Here is a 14,111-nt window from a genome sequence, read left to right on the forward strand (position 1 = left end):
CTCAGGGAACCTTGCTCCACATCATTACTGCTCTCCAGAAGGCAATGGCAGCGGCCAGGAATCCTTGGACCAATCACAGCCTTAAGGCCAGAGTGTCTATGCAACCTGGGCATTTCCCTAACCAAAGGGAAATGTGGGTGGCGTCACTGGCACAGTTAAACAGTACTTTAATCCACCAAAGAGATTAGCAAAGCCTTAACCTGGGTCAAGTTTAACAAATGCATAGTATCCTCAGAATGACCCCACCAACTGCTGACGACAAAGGGAGCGTCCCAGCAGCCAATAGCCAAGCAAAAAAATGGACCACGTTCGGCCAGGTCGCGTTTGTCTGCTGGTCTTTCAACCTATTGAAGGCCTACCATCCATTTTGAAATCCTATTTGGAAATTCTCTGCTTCACTTGATTTTGCAGATTGATAAAAGGCTCTGGGCTAATGTGAGCTCAGATTAGCATCTCAGTATTGGGATTTTTCCATATTGACCAGATCTTCCACATGCTGGGACAGCCAATGAGAAACTAACTAGTATTGATCACATATTTCAAATGTGCTCCATGCATTAGCTCCACTGACCATCAAAGGTATCTAAATATATATATATTTATTTTATTTTTCTAATCATCCTCTTAGTGGATGCAACTTTGTCGGTGTTTCTTCGCTTGTAATCATCCACATCCATTGCTTCCTCTATCTCATCTGATCCATACCTTGATGGAATTTCTCTGGGAGCTCTTATTGATGCCCGGCCCATCGAAGCATCGCTCCCCCTCCCGCATCTACTTTTTCAGACTCCTTCAGCTCATCAATCAAGCTTTAGCACACCCTCCTCCTCTCCGCCAGCCACTCCGTTTCATCCATTTACATGCCTGTCAGTTTAATTCATTGTCAAATTGGTCCACCCAATCTGGGAGCCCCAAACTTATTGATTGGGCTCTCCACTTTATCGGTGTAGCTACAACCTAATCCCAGCCATTTCAGCAAAGCAAAGCTGCCATCACCTGCTTGTTTCTCTCCAGGTCTGGCCATCCCGGTCTTTGAAAGACCATCTTTGTTCAGAGACGAGTGTATATAAACAGAGGGGTCACACAGGCCAAAGCCACTAAGAATGGGATTAGGTGCAACACTGATGAGCTGAGGACCTTAAAGATTTACCTTTTCGAACTTTGCTCAAAATGCAGTTCAGTTTGGCCACTTACCCACTCCAAATCCAATCAGTATGATAGAAAAACACAGACAGACAGACATAATCATAGAAACGTACTTTAATGACGGCTCAGGGGGGGATTTAGATATCCACTTGGAATATGTTTTACAACGGTTGATGAGTATGACTTTGCTGTGTTTATTTAGACTGCCAACAGAGCGAAGACCAAAATGTTAACAGTAGTCATAACAGTGCTTACAGATATGCACACACACATGCTTGTATATACAGAAAAACATTTTACTCCAAAACCTCACAATCTTACATAAAACCTTAACCCGCATCGAAGTAAAGCGCAGTACGTATGCATCTTCTTTTAACCTCGGGCAAAGGAACAATCACTGCACTTCAATCACGTCAAACCACATCTTTTCTATCATCTTGTCGACACCCCGGTGCACTCCCACCCAATCTCAGACGAAGCTTCCCCCCACATACACACTCTTCCCACCGCCTTGTCCTCAGCCTCTCCTGCCAGCCTACAGACTCACGCACCAATGCCAACTGCAAACCTCCAGAGATGGCAGAATTCCCAGCCAAAGACAGAAAAGCAAAACACAGAGATGAATTAGGCCAAACTGGGAGGCAAGAAATGCTCTGGTGTGGGTGCGTCTAACCATAGCCCTGGCTTCTGCGCTCAAATGGCAGACTAACCATCCAACCGCCCGAGGGTCATCAATCTTCCCTTTATTTACAAACCAGGGGTAGATCAGGCTCCTCTAACACGCCACTTCCACATTACATACTGCTGTATTTGGTTCCAGGATTCCAGTGGGACGTCTTTTCCCCTCCTCCCCCTGGGTGTTACGCCTAAAGATGTGCCCCATTAACAAGGCACGAAACGGCGGCAAAGGAAACACGAAAATGAACCCGGGGAGCAGCGGTAGTGTAGCGAGACTGAAAGACTGAAATTGCAATGACGCACACGTACAGTACACAGGAAATGGAAACTCTTTGCTGAATTGGAAAGTTTGCAAAGGGGGAGAAATCATAGCACAAATTGTATGTTGACCTTGAAGTTTATTCTGAGGTAAACCATATAAACTGGCAGACTGACTCCTTCAATTTCAACATAACATGAACATTGCATGCATGCCCACAGGACACAAGGTCACTCTTTTTCCATGCAGAAACTCAGAAGTCACCAGAGTTTAGCAGCTGGCAGAGAAGGGAGAATGTCATGAGAGAAAAAAAAAGTCAAGTGATCAAATTGACTCCTAGAAAAGTTATTCCATTTAATATAATAGCAACGATTAAAGCTAATATGCATGGCCGTGACAGAATGGCCAGGGAAAGTTGACCACGTTGAACAGAGCTCCCTTTCTTTCCTTAACTGAATCAGCAGTAGATCTTCATTATTTGTGTTATTGAATGATTCAATCTTTCGCCGGCTCTTCTCCTCTCAACTTTCCAAGTTGCTCAGAGGGCCAGATTGGTGCTTCAGGCCTTGCTAAATGCCACCATTGTGTGTTGCAGAGAGTCCACTGTTGCCAAGGTCATTACCGAGCCTCACGCATGGAGAATGTCAATCAGATTAGGCCATCTTTTTGTTCTATAGATCTGTGGCATTTCAGCTGGGACAGAGGGGTAAATGCACTGCGGTTTTATGGTTCTGCTGTCTTGTGACATGAGGTTACTTCAGTTTGGGAGACCAATCAAAGCAGCAGTTGCCAACCATGTCTGCTGACAAAACAGCTGCCAGCACTTGTAGATGTGAGAGAGTTGCCAAATGTGACAGTGATATGACAGTCGTGGAATATTTCTCTCTACATGATACAGCGATGGTCTTTCCTTGCAGCAAGATGTTGCTGTCTTTGGGGTGTTGACAAGTTCTGTCTTCTTATAACTTTCCTTTGGGTTCTCTGGCTTCCTCTCATCAAAAGTTAGCTGATTCGGCAATACTAGGTCCTGCTGTCAGTAAGTTTTCCCTGTGATGGACAGGTGTCCTGTTTAGGACATTCAGATTGCTCGGATAGGCTTCAGCTCATCTATGATGGACAGAAAATGAAAAATGCATAGATCATCAGAAAATGTTATATTTCCTATTGGGCAAGTAGATAAACCTTAACTCTTGGTTATGAAGGCTTAGGTCTAGAATACAAAAAAATTGGAAATAGTTGTGGGAAATAATGGTGCCTACTTCATGACTAATTGGCAATGGGCATCACACGCAATCTTTCACCCCTGACTACTAGGTCTCCAAAAACAACATTCTGTGATGAAATGTGATGAAAAATCTCCAGAAACTGAGACACATCTCAGGGCCCATGTTTCTAGGGACCTCTGAGGTGCATTGTCATTGTCAGCATGGCCTTGCACTCAAAGGCAGCAAAAAAAGCTGTTTTGTGGAAAATTGTCTTCAAATCAAATCCGAATTGAATTGATTACCACACATGCCTTGAATATAAAGTCGTCAGATGGTATGATTTGGTTTTCTTTGGTGGGCGTGCTCTGTGAAGGTTGTAATAGTTCATTAAAATGAAAAATAATCAAACGTGGAGCGTGGTACTAAATTTTAATCAGCCGTTGGCAGAGAGTGATGTGTGCGAAGCCCGGCTCTCGCGCTCACTCTCCTCTGGGCTTGCGTGAGTGTGCTTTGTGTGACTGTGAGATGAATTACGATGCGATTTCCAGTGTTTACAGCTCCTGGGCCCTGGCAAGGATGCATTTGGATTTGGTTCTCCTTATTTCACTCCATTTGCTTTGCTTTGCATTTCCATCTGCACATCAAAGCCTTTTACAGCATCAGTTCTTGACTCTTCTTACAGATCCAAATAAATGTTAGTTATGGCAGAGCAGCTCATGCTGTTTATTAGACCTGTGCCAGTGCTAGTGTTTTTAACCTGACAACAAAGCAGAACAAAAACTGATTTCTGCCTTTACAACATAGTCATTCCACATATGCAGAGAATGTATTCTTTCTTCTTGTTGTTAAAATTATATAATTTATTGACACTGATACCTTAGTTGCTGAGGGCTCTGAAGCCACTTTGAAAACCCAGCATGCCTCCTTTTCAGCAGAAATATTTAACATATTAACCTAACCCTGAATACTTATCCATTAAATACTCTGACAGCAAGCCAATTCATGCTGTTTTCACAGACAGAGCAAAAAAATACATTTCTGTGTCTACCTAGCAGTAAATACCACAGCTTGCAGAAGCTGCCATGTTGTCAGATAGGCTAATGTCTGCACACTACCAGAGTCAGAACCCGTGCTACACTTGGCTACCAATTGCTTCAACAGCCATCCAGTACCAGGAATATATCTGCTTGAGCCACAGGGCTACCTTTCCTTTTGATAGGTCATTCCTTTTGATAGGTCTTTCAGTTAAATCTAGCATCCCATGCACAACAGCAGAGCCACTGGGACCAGAATAGAATTAACTCTCAAGGTAGATTTCATGGTTCCCAGTTAGCGTGTCAATACCTGTCTGGGTCAAATGGTCTAAGAGGGACCTATTTTAAGACCATAAGTGTCCCAATAGCTCTTTCACAGCACATTTTTCTTTGTCCCAAAAGTCTCAGTCTCCTGTCACCTCTTCCATCTACATCATCTATGCATAGCAGGACCTGTCGTCGGCATCCCTCTGACACGGCATCAGCTGCCTGGGGGAGAGCCTTGCCCATTTGCTATTAAAAGTATCAAGATGAGACAGGCATCCAGACATGGCATGAAAGTGGCAGGGCACAGGTGACCAGTCACAGTTAAATCATAGGGGATAATGAGGGCCTAGGATGATTAGGTGTTGACAGCCTCTTTACAATAAATTGAATATCAATATGCATACAATACAACACAATATCTCAAGGAAGTCTGTAGAGGACATGCGATTTCACTTTTTTTTGTTGTGATTTTGTTGTTAAAGACAATTTTCCTTTCAGATAAGACTTGCACAAGTAAAAAGACATGAATCGGTGGTAGGCAATATCTTTTAAAATTGCCTGCATTTTTGTCAGAGTTCTTAGAACACACCTGTTGCATTCAGAAATGCTCAAAGATAACCCAAAAATAAATACCGAAAAAATAACCCAATAGATAAAAATCCACACTCAAATTCTGGTAGTCAAATTCTTAAAAGACATTGTAATTATCCATCAGCTATCAAATGTACAGCACAATTAAGTAATTACTGTATCGCATAATGCTTAATAACAATATATAAAAAAGTGACGTCAACACTTTTCTTAATTTCATTTTCTTAAAGTTTCAAAAAACACTACACAGACATATTCCATGGTTATGATAGTTATATCTCGAAGATGTGTTGAGGAACTCATGGCAGGATACTTTAAAAGTACTGGGTGCATATTGGCATAATCTTTCTGTAAATACTGAACAGAAACAATGATGATACTGGTCACTGTTGTTGCTCCGGGGTCTCAGATTTTACCGCCAGCCATGAGTGGTTATCGCCCCCACTGGTGTGACTTGAGGGCAGTTCCAGTAAACGACTGCCCTCGGCAACTGGGAGGAAAATAGTGACGGGGATGACAGCCCTCATTCCAGAGTGACCACAAGGGCCTCCCAGGAGCTGGCCAGTGTGGCCACGAGAGCCCGAACCCGCTCACCCCGCCGGCCCTGTATCCTGATGCACTGCCGCTGCTGCAAATGAACCATGTCCTTCTCATCTTGTTCCAGTGCATTGTTTTATGGTGTGCCCTTTATGATATCTTACATCCTCCGACCATTCATCAAACTAGTTTACAAGTTGATGCCGGTTTTTACTATTGCTATGAGGCCAACGGCGAAAAAACCTAATTTACAACAGGAAATATTTGATTATTTTTATTATGAGGGGAAAGAAGTATTCCGTTGTTATCTTGGGACACAGGTGGAGCGCGGCGGAGGCCTATATCTGTCAGGCCAGTTCACAGATTTAGCAACAGACTCTCGTGTGGCCAAGGAAACGTGGGGCTACTTTAGGACACTGTTAGTATGCCATTGTTTACCAGCTGGTCCAGGCGTGGAGCGAGAGTGTAACTGCGCCTGGGTTGAAGGTGATGACTGAGAGGAATGAGGTGCTGAGGTTTCGCGTAAACATCTGCGGTGCCTGGACTCAGACGTTCAGTGGACATGTGGCGGACAATAAGGAGGTCAGGCCGCAGCGGCTCGGCCCTGCATGACGACGGCACCCAAAACGGACACGAACGCAGCAAACAAAATGGAGAGAAAGTGGAGACTGATGGCATACGGTAATCTATACAGAGGAGGATATAGAGCAGGGGTTTCCAACCTTTTAACTATTGGGAGGCACGTTTACCCAATGAAAGCGTCGCAGAGCTACTTTTTTATTCATGTCAAAAACGTTCACACAGAACATATACTGTGTATGAATAACTTAAATTTGTTCCACTCACTGTATTTCAATATTTCAGAAGGTGTGAAAAGAAACATTCCTGTATAAAAACACAGGTATCTTTCTTTATGCAGTTTATACATTATACAGCGAACAAAAATATAAATGCAACCCATATTTCAGGAGCTGAACTCAAAGATCTGAAACATACACAAAAGACCCATTACTCTGAAATACTGTTCACAAATCTGTCCAAATCTGTGTTGGTTAGCACTTAGTTAGCACCGCGATACTTGCTGACACGGCTCAGTTCAGCTGTAAAATTTGGTGCATCTTTTCCCGACTGCCAGGCTAACGCCACGGATCAGAAACACACTCGCCGTTCACATTTGTGAAACGAAAGTCTGTTTCCCAAATGTTGCCTAAAGCCTAACCTGGTTTGCCTGTTTCCGCCCCCTCCACAACACCGTTCAGCGTAAATGTTTGATCGGCAGCTAATTTACAAATCAATTCGTTTAATCTTGAAAGGCGGCAAGACATACGCAATTTTGATTGTAAGAAACAATTAACAGTTTTTTCCTATGTGACAATTTCAGTAAAAGGCCTACATGTAGAAAATCAGGGTAAATGTTCAGTCCTGAGGAGACAAATCAGTACTGTTACGCTGGTTCGGGGCTAAACAGCAATGTCAGGATGTCCGGCACGGATAGGGAATTAAATAAGAACATCCCAGCACTACGCGATTTGATGATGGCGAACATGCACCCCGCGTTGAGGTTGGTTTTCTGCTGCGCTTCGTGCCATGATAACACAGCCCTCAGGCCTGAAGCCACTGCAGAAGCAGACAGTTCACCAGGAGGTAAGAAAAAGAAAAGTCGGTGTGAAGCTAAGCGATGTGGAGAAGTGTTTGTGACAAACACACCTCGGGGCCAGGAGGGTCGACTGCATGTGCGGTGTGTGTGGTCGCAAAGCAGTCAACAGAACACCCCCTCGCCCCCCCAACACATCCCACTCCCAGACGCCACTTCATTTGTGCTTCTTATCACGTTTGCCAGGGAATGTTGTGAGAGCGCAGACCTAGAGGACACAGGAGATGGGCGTCTCACAGGAGCTGCACTCATAATCAATCACGGCTCCGACAACTCCCAGAATAATCACCGCACCGGCACGGGCGGCGCTGCCACCAGAACCGCCGAAGCACTGGGGCAGAACGTCTCTGTCAGGTGTGGGAGAGAGAAGGGAAGATAGGAATATGAGATAAAGAAATAATGTGAGGAGGAAGACATTGAAGAAGGAGCACATATATAAATTGGGAAAACGGGAAAGAAGGGATAGGAAAGACCTGAGGACACGGGGAGGACAGAGATATGGATTTCGTTCGAGTGATGACATCACCATCAGCTGATACTTTGCCCGGTCTGCAGGAGACGGGAAGAAGACTGATGGGATACGGACTTGGAAAGGAAAAAAAAAAAACCTTATCAGAGTGCATATTAAACACATCCACACGGGGCATGTTGTGAGACTGGGGGGCACCGGTCCAACAGGCAGAGGTTATCGGCGTGGCATGGGGGAGTGATGTTGAAGGTGCTGCCATGACAACTGCCAGGCTGCACTTGCGAGAGGGAGGACAACCTGGGCAGGGCTGAAATATTAAAGAGATGCGGCGCGCGATTGTGTCAGTGACACAGAGTTGGCTCGGCGGGGCACTAAAGCGAGAATAGACATGAAACCTGCTGCCCGGCCGGCGGAAGGGCAGGTTCGAGTTGCGAATTGCAGCTCTGACTTCCTGGGCATGTTTTACAGTCGCCTCCGTGGCATCCTCTGAGCTCAGTTAATCATGCCAGCGTGCCAAATGAGTACAATAAAACAAAAGTCATATAAAAGCTTAGAGCAGCAGAAGCACTCACTCCCCAGCTGACTGTAAAATGCATAACCTTAATAGGTTATTGACTATTGCATACGGCACATGATGACATCATCTGCAGCCAATAGGATGTCATCTCCGGCTGAAGATGAGAGTGAGGTTTTTAATTTGTGTTTTGCTGATGTCAGCGGCTCCTCCCAGGGAAAAAGGAGAAGAAAAAGGGACGATGATGGATTGGTGAGGAGAGGGCAGGAGAAAGCGAAGGGAGCGTGAGAGGAGGGCACAGCACTCTTCAGCAGGTATCGCAAGTTCTGGAGCCCACTCTTCAGTAAGAGCAGTAACCAGGGAGACGTGCAGTCCGGCTCCACTCGTGTTGATGAAGGCATGCTCAGCCCGGGTAGGGGCGGCTCCGCCCATCGTCAGGATGATGCGTGACTCATCACTCCTGCGCTGTGCATCCCTGAAACAGCCCACCCACCCGAATACATGCCCAGTCGCACAATCTGTGCACTTAAGGCGGGAGGTGTTTGGGATGTACGTATGTCTCCCACTCCTTCCGGGTCCCTCGCTTACAATCTGACACACAGGAAGGGGGATGTTTGGGAGAGCAATGTCGTCAGATCACGCACGGCTAAAAATGGCCAGCCGTTGTCATGGTGACGCCCGCACAGTGTCCAACATCTTGGTTGACTCGAGAGGGAGAGGGAGCGCGAGCACGATGAGGTAATGCTCTTCGGTGGGTTTTTCACAGCCGGGGACGAGTCGGCGAGTCCTTGGACAAGCTTGCGAATGGCAGCCATGTTCCGTCCCTGCCAAACGGCTGAAGGGGAATGTGTAATGTCGTGAGTATTTCCACACTAGGTTAACTCCCCATTACATAACTCAGGGACATGAGCCCCATCGTCATACCCACAAGCATGGTAGAAGTTACTGTCTGGATCCACACATGTCTCTACTTCACATACATAAGTTTCCAATACTTTGTGACTTTGTGCCCAGTTGTCGTGGTGCTAAAATACACATATTGGGAGACTTCTGGGAGATTGGAGTAGCCCGTGGAGATGTTTCCTTCCCCAGTCTCTGCAATACATGTCTGTCTGTTCATAATAGATAATCAGTTCATTAATTCAAGAGTTCTAATTTGCTAACCCTCCCAATGCACTACTTCTTACATAGCACCTCTGAAGTATCCCATAGCGTCTTAAACTCTGTTTGACCTCAAAAAAGCAGAGGATTTTTGGCTCAGCGGAGATTTCCTCCTACAGTTTCCATTAGTGGTTCTGATTATTGCGTGTGCCATTATCCTGTCCCAGAGCCTGTCTAACCTGGTTCATGTTTCTAGTTTCCTAACATTTCTGTATAGGCCTTGCTCATATGAATCTCATCCCTTATTCTGCTCAGAATACAAGCGTTGGTGTTTCTAAGTGCTTCTAAGTGCATGTATGTCAGACCTAGTACTTCAGTTCTGAAATGTATGTACTCTAGTTGCACCCTCAAGTGAAATAATGTAAGTATGTACTTGTCAGAGCTCTTTACATCATGTTTTGTATATGTGTGTTGTTTCCTTTCTGAACCGCTCCATCAAAGTGAACAAAATGATGTATGACAGTACAGGAAATATCCTTACAGGCGAAAGACAGAAGCTATACGTGTAAAACGGAGATGTGATATGTACAGTACAGCCATGTGCACGTCCATCAGCATGGCACATCAAGGTTTGCAGTGGATGATTCAGAAGGAAAGAGAGAGTGTGTGTCGCTACCCCACCTTCCTGAATTTTTTGGATGGAGTGTGGCCAACTATCCTCCCAAAAAAGTGCACCGCCGGAGTCAGAGCACTCTCTTGTGGTTCTATGATGAACTTCAGTCAAATGTTTCCCAACTTTCACAGCAGTATAAACCAACAATCCAGAGAGTAGTTATGTTAAAAGGTGAAATTTAATATCTTTCCAGACAGAAGTCAGATGAAATACATTTATAAAATTTATACATTTATTATATTTATAACTGCATGAACCTTATAGTGTATATACACATCTATGTGAGCAGAAACTGCCAATAATTTATTCCATTTATAAAAAAAACAAAGATATCAATACAGGTGGCCTAGGAGGTCACTGACCTGCATCGAGTGCCTGTTGTAGCTCTGGATGTCCTCCTGAAGAAGAGTGGCCCTGGTAGAGATTCTCACACTCCCATCCTGACAAACCATCAACAGGTAAAAGCATGAACACCAAGTTGTTTCAAAATTCACAATGCAGTTCATGCAATTCTGCTCAATTAAATGCAAAGACAGGAAAGACCATGACAGCTCATGCAAGCATTGTAAGTATCTTGAACAAAACCAAACAACTGAGGTACCTCTAACCATGACTGGGTTCAACCTGAATGGTTTCATTTGCAATAATATATATATTCAATCACTATATGCCTATGATATGTAATTATTATTAGTAATGTTCAGCTCAGGAGCATCTGAGCCCTATACAGCATAGTTCATTCCTCTTAAGAAATGTTCAGTGCTCTCCTGGTCTAGCCTAATTCATGACTAAATGTACAGTGTGATGGAAGGAGGAGTGGTGAGACACACCTGGTCTCTCCAGAGCTTCTGTTAGCCTGTGCACCACCACTGGAGCCTGTTCTGGCAGAGCCGGTACCTCGGGGACATCCACCTGACTAGAGGAACCCACTGAAAAAAGAGAGGGGGAGAGACATGAGAAATCCCACCGGAGAAGCCAGCTCCTCTGATTAGCAACCTGCCAGCCTTCCCACACCCTTGTACGTCCCAGGAGAGTGGTCTGGCAGCCACACGCCCTCAGCCTTGTGCGCTTGAACACACATAAACATGAAAGTGGGTGAAAAGTCAAAATCAGTTAACACATACAGGCAGAAAATATTTTTTTTGTGCCAGTGCACCAATCTTAATTTTTCGGAGAAAAAAATGGCATACACGTGCAGCAATTACAATTTTTAGCGATAAGGGCATTAAGTAATACAGAAAATGGTTCTTTTCAAATCAAATGGAAAATTAAACTAAACTAGATGATTATTTCATACACAAGACAAAGAAAATATGGCTTGCTGTGAAGAGTGTTTCTTGATAACAGCAGGCTTTAATGCCACTGGTGATAAGAATAGGTAACGAGAATTTGATTCATGCAAAATAAATTAATTTGGGTCATTTGTTTATTGTTTTAAAAATCAAGACAACATACATTGTGCCACTGATGCATGTCTAAAGTCATAGCAATAATATCAACAATAAATTATCATTATCATTGTTTTCAAAAATTATACAAAATGTATATTAGCTTGGTATGGTTTTCAAAAAAGATTAGATATTTTATGTAATAGTTGAGAATCACCTATTTTTTCAGTACAGTTTGAGTGTTTCACATAAGAACGGCATGCAGAACCTGTTCCCTTTTAAGTCCCACTGTTGGGTCCTTGCCAGTGTATCTGTGTGTGCATGTGCACTAGCGTGCCAGATCACTATAAAAAAGTCCTGTGACTAACTTTGTTTATGTTAAGTGAGGTTGATCTTGACATGTGTGTTTATGTGTGTGTGCTGACCCACGCATAACAGCCCTCTAGGCAGTCCTGCAAAGGCCACGCCGTGACCCATGCACCTCTGTCCTCCCGAGAAACATCAACAACGTCCTAGAGGTTTGGCCCCCCACACCACAAGCCCGGTATAGGTGGCCAAGTGAGCATGGCACACCTTAAAGAAGAAAACATGGGCGAGGGGGGGGGGGTTCAGGCTTCACAAATGTCAGCGAGGAGTTCATCCCGCGGTCATTCTCAGTCAAACGCTCACTATACCTGAAGTGTGGTTTATAATGCCAAGCCATCCGCAAACGTTTTTTTTTTTCTTCCTCTTTCATGCTTTTTTCCTGTTCATGGTTGAACAGTACATTTAGAGCACGGGATTTTATTTCCACACAGTAGGCGTATCCCAGACCACCTTTCCTGTGCAGCTGGTTGTCATTGTTTTTTCACCGTATCTCTCCAACTCCAATCATCAGGAATGAGTCCTGCTTCAGGTCCTGACTATATCGACTGTGGTAATTACTGAAGTGTTGGTCTTCCCGTCCACACCACGGGTCTAGAATCCAATTAGTACCCGTGTTGGCCGGCGACAGCCAAAGGTGGGTTGGATACGGAGAGGTTAGGGAGGCAAGGGCAGATGGCGATGACAGCGGCGCCAGGAGATTACCACTGTAAACACCTCTGTGTCTTTGATTCAGGTACGGCACAAGGAGCATGGAGACTGGGATTACATTTGTTAATGGGAAAGGGATACTGGTATTTAAAGAACACAGCGTGCATTTAATTGCTCCACATTCTGCCTGCCTCTCCGCAGGGCCATGGCGGCGTGGCTTATGAATGAGCAAACAGCTGCGTGTGAGAGAGCGATGGAGAATTTTAATTGAACTTTGCACCACTCAATCTCCAGGCCCTTTTGTGTTGAGTTGGAGTGTAACGTCACCTTCTTCTTCCATGTTCTCTCTGCACAGACGGGCACGTGAACAGTACATCTTCCCGTAAGTGTTTATGTGAGATACGGATGAATGATCGACCAGACCCTCGTTGGCAGGGAAGACCAAATTTCCTGTTGGAATTGGGAAGCTATAATCCATTTTATGCACAGCACTTTGATTAACGTCACTGTCAGTAAGCATCACGGAGGCAATTCCTCACGTTGTGGTGTGCGCGCTGATCTCGGAACAGGAACAAAGCAAGGAAATGGGAGCCCTTGTGGTATTAACACAGCCGACCTCCAGCAACCACTAATCTCTGACCCCGATATTGCCAACAAGGTGGCAGCAGCATGGTGGTCAGCGGCTGACCCACAAAGCCACCATTGTGTCCGTGAGCAACTCACTTAACCTAATGTTGCTCCAGGGGAACTTGACTCTGTGATTATGTCAGTCAAAATGTAATAAATGTATTAGAATTGCATTAAAATGCGGTGCTGAAAAGTCAAAGTGTACTCCATTTGAATATCGTGACAGTGTCGTCATTGAGGTTTAGTGCTGTGAGTCTGTAGTGTAATTTATCATCGTTACTGTCACACAGTCTATTAGTAGAACACGTTTTACTATTAGCAAAAAAATAATAATCTTATCTCCATTTTAGCGTTCAGCTTTTTAAGGACATTTTACCCGGTCCTGAAGTCACACCTTGAACCCTGGAATCACCTTCGGTTAATAACATCTGTCTCCGGACTCAGTTTACTGCCTCGCCCCATGGTCCTTTATGAATACCAAGCCCTCCTTTATCTGAAAAACTATTGATTACATTGTGCACCTTTATGTTGAGTCTCATCCCTTTGATTTGAGTTTTGATAATAAAATATATCACTTTCCTCACAGTTGGGTTCTATAAATTACCAATAAACACTTCTCTTCTATTGACTAACCCAAGGTGAATGGTTACGACTGACCCTGGAGCAAATATTGTTTGGGGCCAGTAATGGATTTCATTATCAGTAGCAATTTCTACAGAAACATCTTGATTATCGATAGTATCTTTTTCAATTTATTTGTGTGTACAATCATTTGTATGTAATTACAGCCTCAAAACGGTCCTACATGGGTTATAGTTTCCAGTATCCCAGCATTGCGGACTAAATAAAAAAGGTTGGTGTGCCTGTATTTTTGATTGCATTACTGATGTGGGGGGAAAAAATCAATATTGAAACTTCATAATTACTTATTAATAATTGAAGCGGTGCAGTCGT

General features: G+C 44.2%; 1 protein-coding gene across 1 annotated transcript in view; it reads right to left on the reverse strand.

Annotated features, from left to right (window-relative positions):
• The window catches only part of pik3r3b (phosphoinositide-3-kinase, regulatory subunit 3b (gamma)), a 120,207-nt gene that overhangs the window by 63,043 nt on the left and 43,053 nt on the right, over window positions 1-14,111 (reverse strand). The window contains exons 3-4 of the mRNA XM_029000474.1: window positions 10,959-11,057; window positions 10,491-10,568 (exon numbers count right to left, since the gene is read on the reverse strand). Coding sequence (XP_028856307.1) covers window positions 10,491-10,568; window positions 10,959-11,057 — 177 coding nt within the window. The remainder of the gene's footprint in view (window positions 1-10,490; window positions 10,569-10,958; window positions 11,058-14,111) is intronic.

This window comes from Denticeps clupeoides, chromosome 13 (assembly GCF_900700375.1).
Source record: "Denticeps clupeoides chromosome 13, fDenClu1.1, whole genome shotgun sequence".
Lineage (NCBI taxonomy): Eukaryota > Metazoa > Chordata > Actinopteri > Clupeiformes > Denticipitidae > Denticeps > Denticeps clupeoides.